At 50.4% G+C, this 26,698-nt stretch overlaps 3 protein-coding genes across 3 annotated transcripts; 2 read left to right on the forward strand and 1 right to left on the reverse strand.

Annotated features, from left to right (window-relative positions):
- The first annotated feature begins 266 nt into the window (after positions 1 to 266).
- LOC146300122 (putative E3 ubiquitin-protein ligase UBR7) lies at positions 267 to 4,483 on the forward strand. Its single transcript, XM_084681035.1, has 13 exons — positions 267 to 456; positions 634 to 758; positions 989 to 1,122; positions 1,256 to 1,316; positions 1,407 to 1,502; positions 1,639 to 1,692; positions 1,999 to 2,104; positions 2,252 to 2,319; positions 2,371 to 2,472; positions 2,959 to 3,171; positions 3,522 to 3,678; positions 3,797 to 3,858; positions 3,943 to 4,483. The coding sequence occupies exons 1-13, from the start codon at positions 282 to 284 to the stop codon at positions 4,033 to 4,035; spliced, it is 1,446 nt and encodes a 481-aa protein (XP_084537161.1). The 5' UTR covers positions 267 to 281; the 3' UTR covers positions 4,036 to 4,483.
- A 1,933-nt stretch (positions 4,484 to 6,416) lies between these two features.
- LOC146300123 (BTB/POZ domain-containing protein 7-like) lies at positions 6,417 to 24,052 on the reverse strand. Its single transcript, XM_084683299.1, has 11 exons — positions 23,760 to 24,052; positions 18,182 to 18,414; positions 15,507 to 16,655; positions 11,177 to 11,385; positions 10,468 to 10,543; positions 10,006 to 10,166; positions 9,478 to 9,621; positions 8,888 to 9,077; positions 8,575 to 8,753; positions 8,053 to 8,463; positions 6,417 to 7,746 (listed from the first exon to the last, which is right to left on the reverse strand). The coding sequence occupies exons 2-11, from the start codon at positions 18,261 to 18,263 to the stop codon at positions 6,991 to 6,993; spliced, it is 3,357 nt and encodes a 1,118-aa protein (XP_084539425.1). The 5' UTR covers positions 18,264 to 18,414; positions 23,760 to 24,052; the 3' UTR covers positions 6,417 to 6,990.
- Positions 24,053 to 25,093: 1,041 nt separating this feature from the next.
- On the forward strand, positions 25,094 to 26,278 carry LOC146300124 (cytochrome c oxidase subunit 8A, mitochondrial). Its single transcript, XM_084683394.1, has 2 exons — positions 25,094 to 25,374; positions 26,015 to 26,278. The coding sequence occupies exons 1-2, from the start codon at positions 25,255 to 25,257 to the stop codon at positions 26,120 to 26,122; spliced, it is 228 nt and encodes a 75-aa protein (XP_084539520.1). The 5' UTR covers positions 25,094 to 25,254; the 3' UTR covers positions 26,123 to 26,278.
- The last annotated feature ends 420 nt before the right edge of the window (positions 26,279 to 26,698 follow it).

Raw genomic sequence — 26,698 nt, forward strand, 5'->3', positions numbered from 1 at the left:
GGTTTGGAGTATTTCGTGATATTTACTGTTATTACAATCTATATCCAAGAAGGTGGCCTTACCCAGCTAGCCAGAGGTTACAGCTGAAATGGTTATTATATGGTACAACAATACTTACTACAATTAACTCACAGTTTACAAAACAAAACGACTTGAAAAATAGCTATAAAATTAAGCAGTCTGCTCATATGTTTTTTTTATTCATTATTTTTTATTTCCCTCCTATACTCAAATTAAATACTATGGCTCATCTAAGGTTTGGAGGGCCACTACTGGCATTAATGATGCCGTCTTATTTACATCACAAAGGTTGGCGGGCTACTCGACGTCACAGTTGTGTTTCATTGGCCGTGTTCGTAGGAGCTCTCAAGCTCTCAAGCAAAGCTAGTTATACAGCAACGCTCTGCCCGGTTAACCGGTCGACTCCGTCCTCCAAGTCTCTTGTCAGCTTGCAAGGTAAAGGTCACCACAGCGTTGAAATGGGACATATTTGGTTACAAACAAATACAGGGGCGTAGCATAGGCTCCGTAACCTTAACTGCTGAAAGGTTTCAATACTTCCTGCATGTGGCCTAGAAAGCTTTGTCCCGCCGGAAGAGACGATTTCACGTTTTGTTGTTTATTCTGTCTCAGGAATGGCGGTTAACGAAGACAGTGAGGCTACCCTGTCACTGAACGACATTCTGGAGGATGACGAACTGCGAGAAGCTATGTCGGTGTTGGCGGGCAGCGACCCTGAGAAATGCTCATATCCCCAGGTAACAAAGAGTAGCCTACCCTGCATGTTCTGTGTCCCCGTCACATTCTCAGGTAGACGGAATTTAATTTTTTTGATTGTGCCACGAAGTCATCACCAAAGTCAGCATTCTCTATTACTCATCCGTCCTATTACTTTACGGTATTGTTGCACAGTAACTATGTAATTTAGATATAGCCTTGCACATGACTGATGGTTCTGACCAACTTTTGCGTCTGTGATTCAATGCAGGGTTATGTGAAGAGGCAAGCTGTGTTTGCCTGCAACACTTGTACGCCAAGGGGAGAAGAACCGGCGGGTCTTTGCCTTGCTTGTACCAACAAATGTCACGATGGCCACGACATCTTTGAGCTCTACACCAAAAGGTAATCATAATACAGAAAGAATTCTGTATACAGTGAGAAATATCTGCAGTTGCTTTTGCTCCTCGTTTACTGTGACAGACTAACAAATGTTTTCACAGCAGTGAACAGTTGGTGGTCTCATTATTCATTTCAGGAACTTCCGCTGCGATTGTGGAAATGACAAGTTTGGCGAGTTTCGGTGCAAGCTGATTCCTGTAAGTTTAAGAATTTTGCAATCAGTCAGGTTCTAATTAACATATGACACCTGTACTCACATTTATTGTCGTTTTGATTTTTCCTCACAGAACAAAGACGGACGAAATATAAAAAACCAGTACAATCACAACTTCCACGGCTTGTATTGCTTCTGTGACCGACCGTATCCAGATACAGACGACCAGGTAGCGACTGACCTGATGTCCAGCTCCATACCACAGTCAAACCCTTCAGCATTGTAATGACACATCGGTATTGGTTTGAGGTTAGAATGTTCTGCATGGCAGAAGACTCACTCCTTACTTTCCTTGTCTCTGCCAGGTAGATGAGGAGATGATTCAGTGCATCATCTGTGAGGATTGGTTCCATTCCAGGGTATGTCACCATTCCAACAACATTGTGAATGTCTAGCATGCTTGTTTCTTTACTGCTCAACTGTTGGGATCATAGACATACATGTCTATGGTTGTGATGGTCCATCGACAATCCACAAAAAAGATGCTGTTGACAATAATCCATTTATGATCATCTTATCTCAATCTCTGTACGATAATAATAAATAAAAATATATTGGTAGTTGTAAAGTTTTTTCTTTGCTGTACGGATCTTAACCAGTCTGTGGTGTTTCTTCTTCTGTGGATTATTCTTCTTCTGTGGTGGTTGTTCTTCTGTGGAGTACAGCACCTGGGCTCCACCGTGGAGGACTCGGAGGAGCTGCAGGAGATGGTGTGTGAACCCTGCATGAACAGAGCTCCCTTCCTGTGGACCTACGCTGCACACCTCGCAGGTCAGTCATTCTCTCATTCACCCTCCCCACCTTTCTAGAAGAAATCACTTTATTTTTTTATTTTTTTCACTTCCTTGTTTACTGCAGTGGCAGAATGCGGTGACTTGGTATGCCACGCTTCATCACTGTGTGATGTTCTTCTCCCAATGATCACAGTAAGCTCCTGTCAGGAGGTGGAGGTGGAGGAGGTGGTGGAGGTGGAGGAGGTGGAGGAGGTGGAGGAGGTGGTGGAGGTGGAGGAGGTGGAGGAGGTGGTGGAGGTGGAGGAGGTGGTGGTGGTGGAGGACAGTAGCGAGCAGAAGGAGAAGAAATGCAATGGAGGCAATGGGTCGTCCTCCAAGCCTGCCTGTCAGAAGCAGGAGAAATCTGTAAGTGAGATGTTCATGTGGTTAGATGACGATTTTATTAAGTATTTCCCAGGGTATGCTACACATTCATTGTTAAAGTCTATGCACATAGCTGCCATTTAGTGTCAATATCACGAGATGCGTTTAGAAATTGAGTGATTAACTGTGCCTGTGCCCCATCAGTTGGCTGCCACTAGATGGCGCCAGATGCTAATGGATGTAGTAGGCTACTGTATTGGACTTCAGCTCCCATCATGCAGTTCTCTCCTGGAAAATAAGAAGAGTAAATATCCCTAGGACACTGATCCCTTGGCTCCAGTGATTTTCTTGGACAGGCTTCACAGCAGTACTGTGTTGACCCCTCCATAGTGTCACGCATGTTTTACGATCGTAGAACAAGGCCTGTGAATCGTTTTGCCAGTCCTGCCCCCCGTCCCTCTCCCGCTCCCCGTCCCTCAGCCCTGTCACAAGGCTGTAAACGTCTCCTGCTGTCGTGTTCCATCCTAGAGGGAGGACGAGAACCAAAACGCCTCCTGCAAGCGAAGCCGTCAGGAGATGTCCGGCAGTCAGGTGAAGGGCCAGGCCAGGCCTGTGGCATGCAGGCTGAAGGACCTGCAGGGCGGGGCCCTGGAGGGCGGGGCCCTGGAGAGGAGCAGGGAGGGAGCTGTGTTCTGGCCGTACCACTGGCGCTCACATCTCTGCACCTGCATCACCTGTAAGGTGAGACTCGACCCACACCTGTTCTCCTCAGGCAGGATGAGACATCCATGCTGCTAACTCCCCCTCCTGGGGCAGGGCACTAGGTTTGGTTTCAAATATATAGAGATAGAGATATATCTATGGCTGCAGCAGTTAAATGTCATTTTCTAAATAAAATAAAAAAAAAGGGGTCTGGGGAGAGATGTTTTCCAAAATGATTCATGTTAAAAGTCAATTATTGTCATGTGCGCACAACAATGACAGCGAAGCAGGTTCGACGCTTTCAATAAGAGGGTGGGACATGTAACCAAATGTGCTCCCCCTGTCCTGGAGTGTGACCACTCTGAGTGTGCTCCTGTGCTGCTGTTCAGAGGGCGTATGTCCAGGCCGGAGTGCAGTTCCTATTGGACGAGACGGACACCCTCCTGGCCTATGAGAACAAAGGAAGGACGGAGCCGTTTGGCGAAGACCTGCTGACGTCGTGCCTGAGTTCCCTGAACCACATCCAGCAGCTGGAGATGATTTACCGTGAGGAGGGGGGGCCTGACTCAGGACAGGGGGACACTATGCTAAGGGTAATCAGGTTAGCCTGAATATTCAGGGGTGATATCCTTATTTTTTTTAAGGATTGTTTTCCTTCTTCCAGATTTCAATGACCTGAAGACGGAACTGACCGAGTTCCTGCAGCAGTTTGCCAGTGAAGGAAAGGTGAGGTTCAGGTTGTGGGCGAAGCTGATGTGATGAAGCTATCGGCCCCCTCATGCTCCCGCTCTGTGTGTGTCCCCCTGGCAGGTGGTCACAGCTGAAGCCATCCAGCAGTTCTTTGAGGAGCTGCAGGCCAGGAAAAGGCGCAGGACCAGTGGAGGGCAGCATCACTGCACCTGAAGTCCTTCAGGACGCTGCTGTAGCCCACCTGCTGATGTGCTGCTAGAACACCCAACTAACACCTTTTCCCTTTTTAATAAAAGCTCAGTTTTAGGACACCTATATCAACATGTTTACTAAATGATAAGGTATTTTATCCATGTTATAATGGGTTTAGATGTCTCCAATAAGCATTGACAGTCCTCAAACTGAGAGGGATAGGAAAGCAGTTGTCTGAAGAGCCATGCACAGCTATATGGATGTTCTCTGACAGAAAACATTATTTGAACCATCTTCTAAGTGCTTTTGTCAATTTAGAAATGTGTTCATTCTTGTGAACGTGAAGGTTAATGCTGCTCTTTCTTGCATGGCAATATAAGGCCCTCTATTCAGTTTTCTGCTTTTTATACTAATTTGTTGGCCATAGTTTTGTCTGTGTGTGAATCTGAATAAATGGAAACAGTATGAACATTGTTTACACCACCTTTTACAGTATAAACCATCTTGCATGCTACTAAATAATGTACCGATTCCATAAGCATAGTAAGTGAAAGAAAACAAGACATAAGAAATGCCAGAAGTTTTAAGCTGTTTATTTTATAGATGCCAAAGTTTAAAACCTGTGCACCTTTTGAGGTAACGGTAGAAAAATAAAACCAGATAAACTAACCACTTGGCAGCTGAATCTACAAAAGGGTTTGAGTAGAACACAACTCTACCCATGCACAGTGGGGCTGGTCGATCAGATTTCTAGATTGTTCCATTTCAAAGGTTTCTAAACATTAAAAAAAATATATACACAGAAGGAGTGTGAGTATTTGATGCGAACAGGTAGGCTGCTAGGAAAATGCTTGCATAACATCAGTCACTTAAATACAAGCCTGGCCAGTGGCAGGGAAAGGCACTCGCTTTTCTACAGAGCAAGAGGATGTGGAGGATTTTCTACTAAATGGGAACACTGTCCTGGAAAATAAAATGACTGTTATACATGAACATGGGTAGGAGAATAAAGTTCAGTGAGTTTCCAATGATGGAAACCGGATGGAAACTAGGGTTTTCTGCCTGGTGATTCTGTAACCGCGAAGCAGAGAGAACATGAACAGATCTTTTGCGGTGCTACTTTTAAGTATTAAGGTTTGATGAAGGAAAAAATATTTTTCCAGTTATGATATTCCACCATGTCAACTACAATAATTAACAACACTACAAATACCAAACTAAAGAAATAAGGAGTCAGAAACCTGATAGCCGAGTCACACAGTTTACAATACATTCCGTCTCCTCAATGTGACAATACACACGTATAATGACACGCTCATATGAAATGTTTGAGACTCATTTCGATGTGGGACTATGTTCAGCCTGTGTTCTGCACCTCTCTGTGTCATCAAACGTCTCTGGAGGAGGGGATCCCTCACTGAATTGCTCCTCTAGATTTCCTCAATTTTTTCTCTATTGCGTTTTTCCTTGTCTTCCTTGAGGGTTTAGGTTGGTTGAGGGACAGTTCTATGGGCGTATGTGAAGCCTTCTGTGACATTGCTTGTAAAAAGGGCTGTACAAATACATTTGATTTGATGCTCGAATGTATACACACAACTCACAGAATGTTTGAAGGGATGAAACTAATTTGGCAGAGGCCACTCAGCTTGGCAGGATTCATTCAATTGTTCTGGAACCTCTAATTTAATTTACTTCTGAAATCAGGGTAGCCACTTTTACCATCTAACAACAATGGCTTGTTCCTGTAGTGCAATGTTGTTCACCGCGTGTAATAATCACATGGAGCAGACTGATCTCATACAAGTTCCCTTTGGTGTCTGTACAACGCCTTCTGCCTTCCAGAACATCTGCAGACCGACCCATGCAGTTCCAATGTCTGCCAAAAGGTGGTGTGATAGAGGCCAAAAACATGGGACCCAAACATACTTTGAGACCCTGTCCAGAGCTACGTCAATGGAGGCGTGAGTCACAGGAGTGAGAGGAAGTTTAGGTAAAAAACGCTGATGACTTCATGGTTGATTTAAGGCTTCAAATACCACGGAGGTTTCCAGCATTTGTATCCACGTCGCTTTGTGTTCAGTGTCTGGGCAACCTCCTCAGAGCAAGTTTGCCATCGCAAGACCTGAGCACGCCGGGATACTGAGAGTACAGTACTAAAATGGTTACGTTTCCTGTTCGTACAAAACCCCATACCTAGGACATGCCTCTCACACACCTGTTCCAGTGAATTATTAACGCCCCCTATCGAGCACAATCGCAGCACTGTCGGCAGTGTTGCCATGGCACCCTTATCATTCCCCTTGTACCTCGGTTGTAAACCCCTACCTCTCACTGACTCGTCCCCCCACCTACCACCCCCCGTCCCCCCACCTACCACCCCCCGTCCCCTCCCCTCCCCTCTCCTCTCGGTGCACCTCTGTAAAGGCACCTGGTTGGGGCTGAACACAATGACTCCAAAGACAACAGCAGCATCCACAGAACAACAATGACCTCAACTGACCTACTTCCTGTTTCAACCACTTCCTGCCCGGCCATTCTCGGTTTTGCTTCTTATCGCTGCTCCAGTTTAGTGGGTCAGACCAGGAGAGAGGGCCGGGAGCCGGGGCAGGAACACAGACCATGATTTTAAGACATGTCCATGATTTATCATTCCCAGCCTGCATGATTGAGGCCAGCTTCAGCTGTATAAATCCAAACAAACAGGCAGAAGCAACACTAGAGCCATTGTTCCTTCACTAACCTACAGACCTCCAGCTACTGTGACCAGGATATATAGAGTGCTGACACACACACACACACACACACACACAGCTAATTGCCTGCAATCCCTTCACTCGGTCTCTTCTCTTTGTCTCTCCATATTCACACTCTCTCACACGTCACACAAATGACTGTCTGCTGTGGATATTAAAGGGGTCATCTTTCCCCCATCACTGTTCCCTTTTCATAACTCAGCCCACATGGTCCATGCCAGGGTTAAAGTGCCGACTTTCTGTAAGGGTACTCAGGCTTGCTGGGTGCACAGCGGTCCCTGCCAGCCTCCTCACTGACACTGTCGCTCTGGGGCAGCAGGGACCCTGCTCCTGACGTGTCCCCAGCCACCAGCCTCTCCTCTGGGGCTTCCCTGTGGGAGGAGGGCCTGTCTTCATACCCCTCCAGGTTCCCACTGGGGGAGCTCCGAAAGTGCCCCAGCCCGCGGGTCAGGTCCGTCTCGTTGGCTCGTCCCCTGGGCGTGTGCCCCCCCCCGGAGAGGGTCCCTGGAGGGTTAGCCTGGGCCGCCTCCTGCGGCGGGGGGGGCAGCCCCAGCAGGTCCAGCCTCAGGGGGTCGGGGGCTGGCCGTCCCGGGGCGTGGCCGGGGGGCTGGCCGTCAGACAGGTAGGAGGGCGGGAGGGTGCTGGAGGGGTTGCAGCTGTGGCTGTAGAGGTCAGGACCGGCGTAATAGGGTGGGGGGTGGCCGGAGGTGGGGGTGGGGGGTCCACAGGAGAAGTCGTAGTGGTCGGGGTAGTCGCCCTGGGCCTCTAGTTTGGGGTCCGGGGCGTGTCTCTTACAGGAGGGGCCGTGGATGTCCCTGTGGCGGGAGGAGGGGCACGGCCCCAGGGGTGGGTGGGGGGTCATGGGGGTGGAATCCTCTCTGTCCACCCTCTCGGCCTTGTGCTGCTCCCTGAGGGTCAGGACCGAAACCCCCCGGGCGATGTCCGGCATGAACTCTCTCGTTGCAGGCTCCACGCTCATCTACCCCACACAGACACAGACAAAGACACAGGTTGATCCAGATGGACACTAAACCCAGCTCTGAACTACGGCCAGGGTCTCCAGCCCTGCTCCTGGAGAGCTACCCTTCCTGTAAGGTTTTGCTCCGAACCTAATCCAGCACACCTGATTCTAATAACCAGCTTTCTAACCCTGTTAAACCGGGTTCGTTCAGAGCTCAAATCTACATGAAGGAAGCTCTCCAGGGACAAGGTCGGAGACCCATGACCTACAGGATTAAAACGAAAACATAAAAAAGACCCAGATTCCTGCCGGATGATCCCTCACCTGCTGGTCTGCGAGCAGGGCCCGGCCCATGGCTTGGGTGTTGGTGCAGTCGGGCGGAGGGGGCGGAGGGGGTCTGGATGAGGAGGGGTAGTCTGGGCTGCTCTGCTGGCTGGGTGCGTGGCGCTGGAGCAGGGTGTGGGTGCAGGGGTAGGAGAAGGAGCGGGTCGGGGTTGGCATGGGAACCCGCGGCCTCCAGGCCCCCTTCAGCTGAGCGTGGCTGGGGGTGGCAGGGGGGTGGTAGGGGGGAGGAGGGGGAGGCAAGGGAGGGTGGAAACCTGACAGCCCCTCCAGGTCTGTGAACATGCTGTCCATTGCCGGGCTACTGTTGACCCGGCAACGACCCACCTGGCGCAGAGCTGGCCCCGGGCTCTCATCACCAAATCGCTCTTCTGGGAAGAACTTGTAGGGGTTCTGAGGACAGAAACACAAATAAACTCCACGTCTCTCTCACAAACACTCAGGACCATTATCATCATCCATGCTGCGCCTCGACCCGCACCCCGCGCCTCGCCCTGCGCCCACCTGCAGTAGCTCCGTGGCTCCGTCCGCCAGGCCGAACTCCCGCAGCACGCGGAGCTGCAGCTCGTAGCTGACGGTGGCGCCCTCGCCGCAGTTGAGGGCGTAGGCTCGCTGCACCTGCTCCGTGTACCTCAGCTCCTGCAGCCTGCACACCATCTCCTTCACCACTGCCAGCCTGGGCACTGAGAGCGACACACACACACACACGTTCACTGAGGTAAGCTCATCTCTAACACCTGGCGTTAGCACCATCACTCTGAACCATACCTCACCACCAAGCACGACGACCAAGTACATCATTAACAGCTTCTCTAACCTGGAATCTCATTGGCCACCACGGACGGTGCTGTGGTCTGGTTGGCAGCCGCTGGCTGGTGGTTGATCATGTGACAGCACTGGGGCACGGCGTTGTTGACCATGTAGAGGGTGTCGGGGACGTTGGACATGCGCACTAGACGCAGCCGCACCAGGTCGGTCTGTTCCACCATCATCTCGTCCAGCACCGACTGAGGAGGAACACCAGGCCACCATTCAGCCACATAAAGAGGGGGCGTTTGAACCTGTGACTTCTCGATCAGCAGGCAGATGCTCTAACCACTAAGCAGGATAATAACCTGTGACCTCTGAATTTTCAAAAAATATATAAATATCATATATATATGCCCTCAGCACACCTGCATATATGCAGGTGTGCAGCCTGCCCTCAGCACACCTGCAGCCTGCCCTCAGCACACCTGCAGCCTGCCCTCAGCACACCTGCAGCCTGCCCTCAGCACACCTGCAGCCTGCCCTCAGCACACCTGCAGCCTGCCCTCAGCACACCTGCAGCCTGCCCTCAGCACACCTGCAGCCTGCCCTCAGCACACCTGCAGCCTGCCCTCAGCACACCTGCATGACTCGGCTCACCTTGGCTTCCTCCACGTAGGGGGAGAAGAGACGGGGCCTGACGTAGATTCCCGCGCTCTTCTGACGCAGCCAGGCGTTGGCCTTCCCCCCCTCGGCTGTGGGGAGCATGTCAGAGGGAGGGGTGCTGATCAGACCCCTTTTCATCTGGAGGGAGAGAGAGAGGGGGGGAGAGAGAGCGAGGGAGAGAGAGAGAGAGAGAAAGAGAAAGTGAGTGAGGGAGAGAGAGAGAGGGATGGAGGGAGGGAAAGAGAGAGAGGGACAAGATGTCAGACAGAGGAACAGGAGGGGAGCACCAGTCAGTCAGGCGGTGACATAAGCCGGAGCAGTTAGTGAAGCCACAGGAGGGAGGGAGGGACAGAGGTAGGGAGGGGTGAGGGAGGGAGGGAGGGAGGGAGGGAGGGAGGGAGGGAGGGAGGGAGGGAGGGAGGGAGGGAGGGAGGGAGGGAGGGAGGGAGGGAGGGAGGGAGGGAGGGAGGGAGGGAGGGAGGGAGGGAGGGAGGGAGGGAGGGAGGCTGGGTGTGTACTGACGGCGTCAGCCAGGACGTCACTGCTGGCAGGGAGGATGTGTTGGGAGCGCACGCAGGGCAGGAGGGGAGACAAGATGTCCTTCAGCTCCTCCACGTCCAGGTCCCTCCTCTTCACCCCCCGCTTGTTCACGCTGTGGGCTGTCCCGCTCAGCAGGTTGGGCTCTGGAACACAAGCACACACATGCACACACACACACACAGGTTAGTATTATCACAAACGAGAGGACACGGCCTACACAATGCAGGCTTGGTGGTTGTTTCAACAGCATGCGGATTCTGAGGACAATGAAAAGAGCCAAGGGCGATCTTTAGTGAGATGCCTCCTGGTGTCTCCTTCTGAGGAAGAAGACAGCCTTCTTTGACGGTCCTTTTAGAGTGTTTTTGAGACACTGGTAAGTGGGTAATGTTCTTGGAGCCACGAGAGGGTCTGTTCTGAGGGTAATTATGGAGTGTATTATCTTACCCCTGTCTGCCATCCTCTTAATAAGCTGCTGCTCGCCCCACTTAACAACGTACTTGAGAATGTCCTGCTCACTCGCCTGTGGAGGAGAGAGAGGGGGGGAGGAGAGAGAATTAGAAAGGGGAGAGGAGAGAGAGAGAGAGAGAGAGAGAGGGGGGAGGAGAGAGAGAGAGAGAGAAGGGAGGAGAGAGAGAGAGAAGGGAGGAGAGAGAGAGACAGGGGAGGAGAGAGATAGGCGAGGAGAGAGGGAGAAAGGAGGAGAGAGAGAGGGGAAAGAGAGAGAGGGGGGAGAGAGAGACAGAGGGTAGAGAAGGGGGGAGGAGGTTGTGTATTAGGAGAAAGTCAGACATAAAAGTGAAGTAACAGCAGAGAAGTGGTTGGGGCGGGGCAGTGGAGTCAGGCCCTTGGTTCAGGACTCTGCGAGTCTGCTTGGATATGTGTATATGTGTAAATGTGTGTGTACGTGTGTGTGTGTGTGGGCCTTCAGTCTCTCCACGGTGGTCACCCCGGTCAGGCAAAACCCGTCGGAGCAGAGCGGCGTGAGACCCATCCAGGTGACACAGTAAACTGATTAGAAACAAAGGCAGCTCTTTCTGCCCTGCCCACCCTGACAAGAGAGACCTCCTGGGGGGGGGGGGGGGCTGCCCTGGACACGGCTGTCCGACTCACACACACACACACACACACACAGGGCGCTGGGCATGTCTCTCACCTGCAGGTAGTCTGAGCGGATGGCGCTGAGAAGGTGTTCTTTGCTGAGCTCGTACAGCACGTCTGAGGTGACCACCTGGCTGAACTCCTCACACAGGAAGTGCAGGGCCTGGCGGTGGACCCACTTGGATCCGTAGGGCTGGGAGCTCCACTTCAGGATGGGTTCCAGGGAGTCCAGAGACAAGCTCTCCACGATCAGGTCCTCACAGCCTGGGGAACACAGGCCGTTACCTCACTGCACAGACTGTACCTCACTGCAACAGACTGTACCTCACTGCAACAGACTGTACCTCACTGCAACAGACATACAGAAATAGAGGAAAACTACATTTCCGTACATGAACAGTTTCTAGTAATGCTACATGGGGTTGCCTTGTTAAATTGAACCACTAATGTCCTGCCTCAGAAGCCACAGTCGTCACTGATGAGGCCCTTCCTTGTTCTCCTCCAGTTCCCCATCACAGGGGGCTTTCTTCCCTCACCCCTCCTCACCACGCCCCTCCTCCCCCCCTCTCCACGCCGTCTCTCCCCCCCCCCCCACCTCTCCCCCCTCACACACCCCTCCTCCCTGCGTTTCCTAAATCAGAGCGCATACCAGAACAGCAGGCAGTGGTGTAACTCTGTTACACTCCACGCCGCAAAAATGCCTTTGATACCTCCTTACCCATCAGTCTCTTCCTTCCCTTAACCGCGCTAAGTAAACACAGCAGCCGGGGAGAACACCCGCCTGCACACACACACACACACACACACTCACACTCACACACACACCGCCCAGTGTGCATGAACATACACAAGCACCTACACAAATCAAAAACTCATTATAAGTCACAGGAGGTTCCTGAATTATGTAGCCTACATTACAGGTCTCTGAACAAACCCAGGGAGGACTAGAGTTTCAGAAATAGTGCCTCCAGTTGCACCTCGAGTACATCTAACAAACACGGATGGCAGAGCAGAGAAACAGCAGCAGTCTGTGGAGGACATCCTAATACAATCTAGCATTCATCATCTCCAACAGGAAACCATGTCTATTAGACAGCACATCAAGAACTGGCTCGTTTTGAGATCTGATATCTGAACCAATTCCTGACTGAAATAGCTTCCCATGTTTCCTTCCCATTGGAACTGAGACAGATGAGGGAGATTGAGGCCCGCTGCGCTGGTCCAGACAGAGATGCTTTGAACTGGCCCCCAGCCGGCCCTGCGCTGGGCTTACACAACACAGGGAGCCGGGCTTAGCGTGGGCACCTCTCCTGCTCCCTCCAGGATGCTTATCTGTGAGCGGGAGATCTACAATGCCTTCCTCCTGACACTGAGCTTTGAAAATGCACTCTGGGAAATTGGACAGTGGACTTCAGAGACGTGACTCCGGCAGCCCTCCTGCTGGGGCGTTTTCTTCTGCCCTCGACGGAGACACACACACACACCTTCTGAGAGGGACGTTTTGTGAGGCATTTTCCCCTCTACTTCTCTTTTATTAGCGCGTCAGAGAAATACAGAGCAGACCCCTCCAGCCTTTAACAAGCTGGCGGGACGCTGGTTGCTGAGAGGACAGGTGAAGTTGAAACATGGACACGGGCATTCAGCTATTTAATCTCTCGTAAACAGACCGGCAGAGGGGAATGGATGCCACACGTCTCTCCTCTCTTCCCTTCCTCCCTGTCCTCCTGTCTCGCCACAAGCTACTTCTCTCTGTACCCTCCCCCTTCCTCCTCTTCTCTCGTTCCCTGAGCAGGGCGGGCATACATAAAGCCACACCTACACACACACACACACACACACAGTCTTTGAAAGGTAAAGGTTCCCAGTGAGAAAGCGGCAGAACATGAAAGCAGACAGCTGTTCCCTGTTAGCTTATTAGAATTCACAGCACCGTCCAGCCTTTAAAGCTCTGCGCTTTTTCTTATGAGCCAGAGATTAGAATCAGCGTCACATCTTCTGTTCCAGCCCCTCCCCCTCCCTCACCACGGCGATCTCGCTCCGCGGGTGGCATTCCGGTTTCACCGGAGCCGGGCGGCCCGACGCAAACATCAACACAATAGGCACCGAGGCGACGGCGCGTTGTTTTGGGCCTGTTGCCGATGACGATGTGTGCATTTGGTCCCGCTGTTGTTACTTGAAGTAGTGTTTATGGAACATGCTGTTTCCAAACCCACTTAAAACATCTGCAGCACTCCGGGCCTGTAAACAGAGTTCTGGACATGAATCACGTTCTGATTACTTGAGGACTGGAGTTTTATTTATAGAGAAGGGCCACGGCTGAACCAGGAGAATCTTGCAGCAACGACAGAAGGAAGGCCAACTTCTCACCAAACCAACAAGCTGAGAGAAATGAAGGGGGAAAGGGAAGGATAGAGGATGGTGATCAATATAGAAGTGGGGGAATAAAAAGAAAGAGAGAGAGAGAGGGGGGGGGGGAGGAAAGAGAGTTGTAGTGATAGATTGAGTCTGCTAATGGAAGGTGTTATGGCAGAACTAAGACTGTTAGTCACACAGACAGGCATGGACACACATTTTTGAATCCAATTCTAATCCCATTCCTCTTCCTCTGGTATGAGGCCCAGAAACAACCCTGAGGGCTGGCTGAACAACAGATTTGACCCTTCTCCATAGTTTGAACCTCCAGCACATTCATTTATCCTACATATGCATGATGATGGTAACGGCTATCTCTCCACAGCTGAACCATTTATGTGTGTGTGGGTGTAGTAGGTCCATGAGTGTGTGTGCACGTGCACGTGCATACGTGTGCGTGCGTGCATGCTTGTGTAGTGGGCCTGTAAGTGTGTGGAATGAAGAAAAAAAAAATAGAAAAAAAAAGATGCGTGCAGCTGATCCTCTCCCTCTCCCTCTCCCTCTCTCTCCCTCTCTCTCTCTCTCCCTCTCTCTCTCTCTCCCTCTCTCTCTCTCTCCCTCTCTCTCTCTCTCCCTCTCTCCCTCTCTCCCACTGAATATGTGTCAGTGTATGAGGGGAAGATAGTGAGTAGTCTCCCCTGGCCAGACAGCTAACAGCCTTGATTAAGGTCTGCTGGACACCAGCCTGCTCCTCCTTAGAGACTAGCCCAGGCCTCAGCTCCTTCTGGGGCAGGGGAGGGGGGACGGGGGGGACGGCTGGAGGGAGGTCTGTGGAGGATGACAGGAGAGAGCTGGGATAAGCCCCCCTGACATAAGCCCGTCTAGTGGCTCCAGTGATAACTCTGGAGGCCATGACAGCTCGCCAGGGTTGCAGGAGGAGGGGTTTATGTGTTTGTGTGTGGAAGGGGGGGGGGGGTCACTCAAGGTTGGCACACGGATATGAAAACTGAGGCCCTCTAAGCTCATTTGACACTCGGTCCTTCAGGGTCATGGTGGCGACGTGCGTGTGTGTGGATCCAGGTCAGGCCCGGCCCTGACACGGCTTCTGCTGAAAGAGTGTCTCACACCCAGCTGAACACAGAGCACAGTGCCAGGGAGAGGCAGTGGCCCAGACACAAGGAGAGGAGCTTCCTTTACACTCACAAGCACCACCAGACCACACCAGGCCACACCAGGCTCTGGGAGCTTATAAGAGCTGTGTCTCTGAGGCAGAGGGAGGAGGGGAGGTGTGTGTGTCAGTGTGTGTGTCAGTGTGTGTGTGTGTATCAGTGTGTGAGAGTGGATCAGCCTAGTGCTTAAGCTGCCTGGGTGACTCTGAGAGTGACGTTAGTGGCAGGCAGGGGGGGAGAAGGGTCTGACCAGCTGTGTGTGTGTGTGTGTGTGTGTATCCAGTGGTGCTGTGATTCTTGTGAAGGTCCTCACGGACTGGTGAGGCGGATGTAGACACCCCCCGGTCACCTGTGGAGCGTGCAGACAGACGCAGCTCCGAGGGTCTGGCTCCATCCTCACAACACTCCAGCATGACAGATTGACTCTCACATTCACAACGCAGTCCATTCATCCACCTTAACAGGCCGACTGAGAGGGCTTATGAAGGACCCTCCCCGGCTGGGACACACTCCCTAGTCCTCGCCCTCCTCCTGAAGACGGATTAACTGCCAAACTCAAAATGAGCCCCAAAGGTTGAATATTCCTGCGAGCTCTCTGCTGAGAGCTATTCATATCCTTCAGCTCTGTCAGTGGGTGGATGTGTGTTTCTGTGGATGTGTGTTTCTGTGAGTGTGTTTCCGTGAGTGTGTTTCCTTGGATGTGTGTTTCCGTGAGTGTGTTTCCGTGGATGTGTGTTTCCGTGGATGTGTGTTTCCGTGGATGTGTGTTTCCGTGAGTGTTTGTTTCCATGGGTGTGTGTTTCCCTGAGTGTTTCCGTGAGTGTTTGTTTCTGCGTTTCCGCATGTGCCACCTGGCAGGCTCACCTTGTGCCAGCATGCCGAACTCCAGGAAGAGGGCTATGTGGTACAGCTCCATGGCCTCCTCGGTGTGGGGGCCGGGCCCCCGGCCCCCCGTCACCATCACCTGCACCTCCCCGAGGCCCCCCGAGGAGCTGCCCCCCAGCACCAGCCCCAGCTCCACCACGTCCGTGTACATGCAGTGGAGGATGACGCGCACGTACTTGCGCGGGATGATGGACTCGTCCAGGACGATGCGCGTGGCCGTCTGCAGCGAGCGCTCCGTCATCTCCTCGCCCGTGCGGATGCGCCGCTGCAGAAGGTTCCGGAAGAACGGCGAGCGGGCCGACAGCACAGCCTTGTGGGCTCTCAGGTCCTCGTCGGGCGAGGCCAGCCCGCCGCCGCCCCCCGCCGCCACGACGACACCTCCTCCCCCTCCTCCACCTCCTCCCCCCCCGTTGAAGCTCTCCACCAGCTCCGCGTCGGAGGAGAAGCTGAGCAGGGCGTCGTAGTAGCACATGTAGTCCGACAGGCCCCTCATGTCGGCCTCCAGGGAGTTGGGCGTGCCGAACTCCTCGCTCAGCTGCACCAGCACGTCCACGTTGTGCAGCCGGGCGTCCTCCGCCCCGCCCCGCCCCAACTCGCCCGTGTACAGGTACTGCAGCAGCGCCGAGAACATGGGCACGTCGATGCCCGCCGTCTCCACGTCCATGAGCACCTCGGCCCCGTAGCCCGGCGCCGACGACAGCAGCGTCTTGAAGAAGGGGCAGCGAGCCGCCAGGACGGCGCGGTGGGCGGGGAAGCAGGTGTCCTGGAAGATCAGGTCCACGTCGGTGCAGTACTTGTGCTGGTAGAGGGCGGCCAGGTCTCGCTGCAGGCTGGGCGCCTCGGCCCGCGCCAGGCCGGCGTGGACGCTCAGCTCCTTGAGGGCGGCCGTGCCCTCGTACTCCTCCACCAGGGCGCTGGCGTCGCGGACGTCCCAGCCCGACAGCAGCTCCCGGAGCTGGCGCGCGTGGTCGGCCGAGCGGCCGGACTTGCGGCGCTTGATGAAGCGGCGTTTGAGCGTGGCCAGGCCCAGGCTCTTCTTTTTCCTGTCGGAGGGCCGCTCGGAGCCGTGCTCCAGGCTATACAGCCTGGCCTCCCAGCCGTAGCCGTGCTGGGAGTACGACGACGTCCCTACAACACAGAAGAAGAAGAAGAAGAGGGAGGAGGAGGAGAGCAGAGGGTTAGCCGTGCTGGGAGGGAACACACGGCTCATGTGATGAGAGCGGACGCTTTCACGGAGGAACAGCCTATGGGAAGAGGTATATTTAGGGTTGTATAAAACTTGTTCTGGGATGTAACTTAATACACTAGACTCCACTGACACAGCCCGAATCAATTACAGTTAATAACCCTAAGCTCTGGCTTGAGAGCGGGGACACCTATGTCAGAACAAGCTCTGCCAAAAAGAACTTCTCCCTCCTTCTCTTTCCCCCCCCCTCTCCCTCCCTATCTCTCTCCTGCCCCCTCTCCCTCTGCTACTCTCTATGTATCTCTTTCTCTCTCCCCTCTCCCCTCTTTCTCTCTCACACTCTCTCTCCTGCTTCCGAGCTCTCTCTCTCTCTTGCTCGCTCTCTCATCCTCTCTAGCTCTCTCTCTCCCTCCCTCTAGCTTTCCCTCTAGCTTTCTCTCTAGCTCTCCCTCTTGCTCTCTCCCTCTTGCTCTCTCTCCCTCCCCCTCTCTCTCTCTAGCACTCTCTCTCTCTAGCTCTCTCTCTCTCTAGCTCTCGCTCTCTCTAGCTCTCGCTCTCTCTAGCTCTCGCTCTCTCTAGCTCTCGCTCTCTCTAGCTCTCGCTCTCTCTAGCTCTCTCTCTCTCTAGCTCTAGCACTCTCTCTCTAGCTCTCTCTCTCTCTAGCTCTCTCTCTCTCTAGCTCTCTCTCTAGCTCTCTCTCTCTCTAGCTCTCTCTCTCTCTCTCTCTCTCTCTCTCGCTCTCTCTAGCTCTCGCTCTCTCTAGCTCTCTCTCTCTCTAGCTCTCTCGCTGTCTCTTCCCTGTAAGCATCCATCAATGTGACCCACATAGTAATCATTCTAATACAGTGAATCATCTTCAGTCTGGGCCAGGCTCTCAGCAGCCTACAGAGCCCACTCTCCCCCCCACATCCTCCTCCAGCACATCTCGCAACGCTTGCAACTCTCCCTGGAACTTCAGGAAAAGGAATTCCAAACAGGAAGACGGTCACTAAAAGCACTGATTACATCGAAAATACGCCTACAAAAAAAAAAAATATGCCAAAAAAGCTTTCCAGAACATCATATCGGTTTTAAAGACGTCTCGTCGTAAACGCCCTCATGTCGTTCTGGCCTGCACGAGGGCCCGGCGCACAGTCACAGATGGGAAGCAACACAGACCGCTGGATGGGTGACTGGGCTCTTCTCTTTACTAGAGACCAGCCAGAGAAAATAAAACCCCTAATAGAATACAGCTTGAACACTTCCAGACCAGCAAACTAGGCACATACGACTTCCATTTCATAAGTAGGAGGGGGGGGGGGGGGGTGTAGACTAACTGACAAGACTTTTCCTTGTAAAGCTTGGAACTTCAAAAATCAGCCGTGGACTGAAACGCCACACCGAGGGCAACTCAAAGAGCTCGGGTAGACAACTCGCCACACTTCTTTATTACACACTCAATGTAATCCACTTAGCTGCTCAAACTCACCTAGAAATGAGTGCTGCGCCTGCCCCGCCACACGAGCGGAGGAGGAGGAGGAGGAGGGCGAACTGGAACCGTTGGCCCCCATCCTCTGTGTTCTTCACTTGGAGTCCGTGGAGGTCCCCTCCCGTCGAGTCATCCTGCCCAGGCCTGGAGCTCTGATCCTCAGCTGTCCACCTGCAGGCCCTGGGCCTGGTCCTCTGGAGCAGCAGCCCACTGCCTCGCCCAGCCTGCCATTACTGGAGGGGGGGGAGGAGGGAGGGAGATTTAGAGATATATTTAGATAGAGATGCAGGGATGGATATGGATAGAGAGATAGAGAGATAAAGAGACAGACAGACAGACAGAGACAGAGAGAGAGAGAGAGAGAGAGAGAGAGAGAGAGAGAGAGAGAGAGAGAGAGACAGAGAGAGAGAGAGACAGAGACAGAGACAGAGAGAGGGTGCGTTAGCCAGGAGGTGACAGGATTGGTTTTCAACTCTCCATCAGTGGGAGGATTAGGACATGACTGAATCGATGTGTTTAAATGACCCTGCCCCTCAAACCAAACAATCCCAGGGTAAGGGAGACTGCACCCGCACGGCAGGACAGTCTGGAACTGTCTACCCTGACGAGCAAACCGGAGGGATTCCTGCAGACTTAATCATTAACTTTCCTTGGTGTGACATTCCTCTTTCGGGAGTCGTGTTTGAAGGCGTTTCGACTCCAACAGCACGGCATGGTGGCTCTGTTCAACAGAGACTTCCTCTGTCGGGCCCTCAGGAAACGTTGACTGGCGGGCAATAACAAATCTAACGCAGATGTAGGGTGAGTCCTGGGAAGGTGGAGTACAGTCTGTCTACCTGGAAACCAAGCAGGAAGCAAACCTTCCACAAACCGCCTCCCACAGCAGACCCCTCACCCCACTCGTACCCCCCCTGTACTGTGTCAGTCCGTTTCTCTACTGAAGCCTGTTCATCCCTGGCTGTCTGGGGGGTTTGTAAAGGCCTGGAACGTGAGGCCAACGACCTCCGTGCGTCAGGTGAGATAGAGAGAACAAGAGAGCAGGAAGGAGGGAGAGACAGAAGGGAGTGCCGCACAACTTAAAACACAGTTTGTCGCAAATGATTTCTCATCTCTCAATCAAGACTTTGCATGGTTGTGTCACACACACACACACACACACACACACACACACACACTTCTGGGAGGCCCTAGGGCTCCAATGTGACTGAAACAAAGCAGATATCTTGGCTGCCGTTCCCCCGTCCCCCGTCCCCCCCCCTCCATGCTAATAAATCACTGCGTCTGCTCTCGCTGAACTGCACTCCAAGCAGCCTCCCCACGGCCTGCAGTCAACCGCATGCTCTTACTCACCCACACCACTGGAAACCAAACGATCACACCAGAGAACTCCAGGCTCAAATCAAACATTTGAGATGATCTATACTTCGTCAGATTGTTGTGAGGGATGAATGCGCCCCGCGGTGCACAGGGAACTCATTTATGGACCACGTTGTCGTGGCGAACACGTGAATATTCATGAGGAAATCCAGGAGGCCTGCTGTCCTGTTTACAAAAGAAGGTCCTCAGAGGAGAGGCGTGGAAGACGAGCAACAAAGCAAAGTCTCATCAGCAAAACGGCAACACCCCCCCCCCCCAGCCGCATGCCACACACACTCCACAGCAAGAAGCACAGTTTATATTGCATTCTTCCACTGACAGGATCCTGGAAGCATATTTGAAGACAAACCACTTCCTTGAGAAAGCTGTTCTCACGGTTTAGAGAGAGAGAGACACTCAGGCTATCTCCTATTGATGCTGGGGGGGGGAGGAGGGGGGGGAGGGGGTTGGGGTAGGTGACTGCTACAGTGCTGTTCAGGGTTCAGGGAGAGAAGGGGGAAGTATGAACTTGCAGTCTCGATGGGTGTCGCCACGGTAGCTGGAGAATGTGTCGTTAACGAGAGGTGACAGGAGAAAGGCTACACGATGATCCCCCTTCACCCATCTATCTCTGCCCAGGGCATGCACACACACACACACACACACACATCATCCATCCATCATACCGCGGGATGAAAAGGCAGGACTCCCATGGCCCATTACCATACAAAATGCCCCGCAAAGGAATAGGAACAATGTATTATTCAAGATCTCAGTCAAGTCACTTGATCAATCATTTATGGAGAACTGTTCATCAGCAATGAAAAACAGGAACAAGGAAACTTCAGGCTTCACTCACGTCACGTACCCCACATTTTTCAAACAGTCCAACCCCCTCCTGTGATGCCTTACTCAGATCCACAATGCTGCCTCCCCCCCACCCCCCCACCCCCCATATCCCCGCCCAGCTGAGTCAAAACACGGATATGCACAGAAGGCCATTTGCATGTGTTGTGTACGACACCGCAAGAAAGGAAATCAGGTCCCATGTTGAGAGCTGTATAGGTAAAAAATGCAAATGAGTCATTTGAATGAGTACTGTATACTTAAGATTACCACACCCCAGAGTGTCTTGAAAAAAGCTTTTACAAAGGTGGTATGTTTATTGCTCTAATGCTTCACTAAATAATCCACTAAATGAAGAACATCCTGTCACCACTTCATGTACTGTCACCCCTTCATGTACTCAGTCAAGAGTTCTGGAGACTGTACCTGATCCATACGGAACAGCCTTCAATACAACTGATGGCCAAATTCCATCCTTTCACAGCCATTTCTGTCAGGAGGACAGACCATAATCACTGTGGCCAATCATGGTGTCATTGAAAGGAAGCAGTGGGGGAGGAGAGAGATTGGAGCGTGAGAGACAGAGAGAGACAGAGAGAGAGTATGAGAGGGAGATAGAGAGAGGAAGAGAGAGGGAGAGAGAGAATGAGAGAGAGAGAGAGAGAGAGAGAGTATGAGAGGGAGAGAGAGAGAGGGAAAGAGAGAAAGAGAGAGAGAGAAAGAGGGGGACTGGGAGAGTGTAGGAGATACAGAGAGATGGAGGGGGGAAGGCTTATCTTTTGTTATTATTATAGTGAAGATTTTCCATAAAAGGGTTCCACATGGCACGCAGTATCAGTTGATTTGCAAGGTCATGTGTTGGCCTGTTATAACGGCAGGCTGGGAGTTCCTGTCAGTTATCAGGTAGGAAAGGCTATCCATTTGCCAAACCTCACTGAATCATTCAGTTCTCTCAGTTGAGTTCACTTTAAAAATCCAATTACCAATTAACATACAGCAACAACATTTTAAGACACGATCTAGGGACAAATGCAGGTCCTGAACTTTGTCTCCAAAGTTAAAATCGGTAGAGACTGTTAAAAGACAACCCAGACACCACAACAGCAAATGTTGTTTGTGCTGAAAATTTGGGAAAGGATACGAAATTGTGACCTTTTTAGTCCTCTGCTAAAGAACGTTCCAGACAGACCCACAGGCTCCTGTTCCTCTCCCCACCATGTGCTGGGGTAGTGTGGTAATGCTGCAGGATCTGATGGGGTCTTCAGAAACCATTGTTGGCTCTTGGGAAGAAAACAACCTCCAACAATCACATATTCAATGTGTCTCTCTCCCGGCAGGGATCCTGAACATCATCCCAGCCAGCCAGACAATCAACCACCCTGCCAGCCAGACAGCTACCCAGACAGATAAATAATCAACCAGCCAGCCAGCCAGTCAACCACCCATCCATCCAGCCAGCCATCCAGACAGCTAGCTAATCAACCAGCCAGCCAGTCACCGAGCTAATCAACCAGCCAGCCAGTCAGCCAGCCTCCTGTTGCCAGGACTAGAACCAACTCTCACCCACCCAGCTGCTTTTTGTGTGTTTTTTTTTTGTTTTTTTACTACTAGAAGATGTACTGACTGCATCAAGAGATCATTATCTGGCTTCTTTAATCTCACCAGTAACAGAACTCTGTCCCTTTTACATGATATAAAACTAAACATTTACTTGATATAAAACTAAACATCCAGCATTTCATCCTCCACTACAGCTACACTGACGAAACCACACAGCAATGAAACAACACACTTCTGCTTCTCTTTGGCAGATCTGACCAATCAGCTCAAGAGTGTCCGGCCGTTCAGTTGATTACAGTATCTGCCAGAGAAGCTTCTAGAAGCTATCAGAAAGGCCTCGAAAACTTAAGTCCACTGACAGCACATAAAGGCACAGGCCTGCTTGTCGCCCTGACCCAACAGGGACACTGTCAGTGAAAGGGTGAACCATTCAGCAGCCTGGCACCGCCCAACAGGGAGAGCGGATCCCTTTGGCATAGAGGCCATTAGTGTCTACGTTTTTGTATGTTAAGTTCAAGTATGTTATTTGTTATCCAAGTAAAGCAAGTCAGTGACCCCCCTTCTCTCAAATGAGGCTGATTAACCAAGCAATGTTCAACAGGAGTGCCTCTGAAAACAAAAGGGAAGGTTGGGAGAGTGTATGCTTTTGAGGGCTGTGTAAACACAGCCTCGAGAAGCCTATTTCTAAAGAGCCATCTTGAACCAGATGGGAGTTTAACAACAATGATTCTACTTCGAGAGCTGATTAGTGAGTTTGCTATACACTTCTTGTGTGCTAGTTTACCGTCATCACACAGACTGACAGCACTAGCGTTTAAGTCAAATTGAAGCTTTTAACTCATCAGAGCCCAAAGACAATATACACACACTACGTGGTAGTGATGAACTCTGATGATGTATCTACAGTAATTACGAGTTCCCATGTGTTTCCAGATTTACACAGTATCCCAGAGCACACGCTCTCAAATGGCTAGGAGAGCAAAATATTTTAATCTGTCTCTACGTGTAGATGTAAAGCGGCAGGCCACTATGGGATCTTATGAGTTTAAGAATATTAAAACATGCATCTTGAAAATGTAACCATTGCTACAAAATGGATAACCTATATAAACAAGTAAAAAAAAAACTGTGTGCTCTATATATATATGAGTTACATTATAAGGCCATCTATGAGCTTACATTTACAGAGATAAACGATTAATTTCAGCGATCGCGGATCTGTGCTCGCTCCACCGGTAGAATCTCGCGAACAAGCAGACTGACATTGTTGCCATAGCGCAAGCCACCGACAACTAATTGATACAGCGGCGATCCAGTTGCAACAAAAAGTAACAATGTCCCTTGGTGTAAAATGCTTCAGTTTTACCAAGGTTGCAGCCAATAGTTGCACGGACTGTGGTATTCCAATGATGGCCTTGTCTGTGACGTACAAATATAGGTTACAGAACCAAAAGAATGTTGTGCCACGGCTTTTGTTACTGTCGTAAGACATAAGCCGTATGGGGAGCTATTGTCGCCTTTGCTGGCAATCGGACAATTCGATCATCCCAGATGAAAATCTGATTTTAACCACCACCGTCGTCACACACAAACAGTAACTGTGAAATGAAATGTTTTCTTAGGTTTAACAGTACGATTGTAAAACAAAAAAACACACAATGTTAGCTTACAACCCGTAATTACATTCTCTACAGTTGTTGCTGCGCCCGCTCTATGACTTGCTCCTCCGAAACCTAACAACTTATTTTCTATGATCTGAATAAGGATGGGACTGTAGTTTGCAATGTCTCCAGAAAGGACTCAAAATCGTTTGTACCTTTTTAATGTTCAAAGATGCCTCCTCTTCCAAATACAGCGTTTTTCAAACACCCTCTCCTGAAGTTACGATTCCCAGATCGGGGGGGGGGATTATTTCAACTCCTTTCTCTCAACTCAAATCATAACGCATATGTCGACGCCATCTCATATCCACATTGACCCCACGTGCTTTTATAAAGACTTGCAACGACTTTAGAGTAATTTGCCTTCTTTCCCCCGAAGAGAGCTCGAGACGCGTATCTTCTTTTTCGCAGCTTATGTTGTTTGATAGGTTGCTTCTCCCTCATCCAAGCAGCGGCTGGTTGGGTGGTTATTGTGGCCTATCCTGACGCCGCTTGCTGACTGGTTGCTCTAGGATGTGCATTTTGCGGTTTGCGAGCGCCGTCTAGCTGTAGGCTACACTAGAGGCAGTGACAAAATGCAACTTCTGTCAAAAATTGAATTAAGAAAAAACGCAATTTTTTTAAATGTGAATTAAAACTTTGAAGTTTGTAAGGTATATTTTACATCCACCGTTGTGTAGCTTAGTTAACAAAACAATGGACTATAACTGTCCGCGGTGTAAAGTATGCAAGCAAGCATGGATCAAGCAAATATACACTAATATAAACGTAAAATATTGATTAATAATTATACGTAATGCTATTTTTCATTTTTAACAAAAAATATTTTAAAACCGTAAACCTGTATTTTACAAGACAAAGCAAAAGCCTAGATTTGGGGAATTTATGGATGGAAAGACCCAAATGTAGTACTAGTATTCTCCAAGTGAGGGCGACAGGTTACACAAAATTCAATTGTATTTCATGGAATGGGCCAACTCCAACAGAGATCATAGTCACATATGTCGAATTGCTAAATTCTTCTAATTTCTATAGCAGAACACGTCAGTTTATCTTAAGATCAATTCTCCCTGCTTGTGCTCAAACTGTGCTGTTTTAACAATACTTTCCATGGGTAGTTCGTCCTTGCCGATCCCTCCTTGCAACAAATGCCTGGAGAATTACAGCTAAGACTTTGTATTGTTATCTTTCGACTCGTAGATAAGAGTGTTTACAGTATCTAGGCTTCTTGTTTACCATCGCCTAGACTCATATGAGCAACATCTGTCTAGTAATAGCCAACCCTCGCCCTCTTGCTTCCTTGAGACCTGTGACACATCCTGCTTGCTTCAACGTTGACCTTATTTCCTCTCCCCTCACGTGTCTCCGAGATGCTGAGATGCCGTGATTACAGTCCTTGTCACTGCAGAGACCTCCTGGTGACAGGATCCTCCCTCACGTCCCACAGCAGTAGTGTTTTGGCTTCTGATGGTCTTCTAGAAATTACTCCTCCCTGGAAGATCATTATGGGATGGCCGAAGAAAAACATAGCTTGTCCCTGTCTACTATCTAACAGGATGTTCAGAGAAGTTCCCCCGAGATTTCAAGAGAGTTACTGAGCCAAGAGAGCCGTACATTGATACAGCCACACAGGACCAAGCAAGCAGAGAGATGTTTGCTGTCTGTAGAGGTCCCATTCAAAGCAGGTTCCTACCTCAGATGAAGGCAGTTCTGCAGGACCACAGGTCCAATATCTACAGCAAGCCACCCAAGGATAAGATTGGGCCAGGGGTATGAATCAATGTTATTTACTTCTTTGTGATAACTTGTATACAAATATTAAATTAGAAAACACTGAGATTCTAGGTTAAGGGAACAATTCATCTATGTTTTTTTTCCTCCAGTTTGGGACTTGGGTAAATGTTCTGCTCTAGTTTCAGCTCTGGGTTATTCTAGCATACTTGGTGTGTGTGTGCGTGCGTGCGTGCGTGTGTGTGCGTGTGTGTGTGAGAGAGAGATTTAAGGAGAGAGGCAGAGCGAGAAAGAGAGTGATCTGTCAAGACATATCTGATGTTTTATTTATCTTAAATCTATTAGTTATTGTCGCTAAGCTCTCCCAAATGAGAGAAGAGCTGGGTGAAAAGTGATGAGGCTGGTGTCATACTACCCAGAATCCCTCAGGGTCATCCACTAGGTTTCATCATTCCTTGTAACCAAAACTGAATCGATGAATTTCATAGCGGCAGGAGTAATGCAGACATCACAAGCCGTGCTCACTGCCCTGAGGGAGATAGGTCAACCTGTCCTCCCTGCTGTAAACTCACATGGAACCTGTTCAGAATGAGACAGAAAGAAAAAGAAATATAGAGAGGAGTAGAGAGCAAGAATGAGAGACGTCTTATGATAAATGTTCTTTTTTGATTCCTTACAGCAATCTCTCTTCACATTGTCGGTGTTTGCAGTGGCTCTCCTAACTCCAGCAGGATGGATCATGCATCACATCCCAGCGTACCGCAAACGGCCCCCACAAACACCTTGAGATGGAACCCCACAAAGATATTATTACAATATTTGTAATGACCCATGATGTATCAGGTTATTTGGAAATGTCAACCAAAAAAAAAGACTTTTTGATGAAGTAAATCTTGATATTTGTAACATGGTTTTCTTAAGAATAAAGATGTGTTTGGTTTGATGGCACATATGGTTGTCAGCTGAACCCCACTTTTATTTACATCGACAAACCTCTGCAGTAAGAATCACCCAAATGGCATAATTGAACATGTTGTATAAACGGTCCATAATTTTTTATTATGTATTGGCTGTTTCCGCATGCAATTAATGTGGAAGTGTGAAACACTTCAATGGAAAATATATAGCATATATTTTGAGAAATCGAAAACTAGAAGCCAGGGCGGTCAGTTCTGAAGTCTGGAAGCAGGATGTTGTTACTCTATCAGCTGGAGATGGAAAGACACTAGTGGTTTTTGGCACAAACCCCAGACTGCTGGGATGGGCTGTGGTCTGCATGTTCCCTCTGTCCCTTTGCTTATCTTTCACCAGGGATGAGTTGAGAGAATTTAAAAGAAAAATAGAAATTTTAAGAAAAGTCAAG

The sequence above is a fragment of the Hypomesus nipponensis genome, chromosome 3 (genome assembly GCF_054491055.1).
Source record: "Hypomesus nipponensis isolate SF chromosome 3, ASM5449105v1, whole genome shotgun sequence".
NCBI classification, from domain to species: domain Eukaryota; kingdom Metazoa; phylum Chordata; class Actinopteri; order Osmeriformes; family Osmeridae; genus Hypomesus; species Hypomesus nipponensis.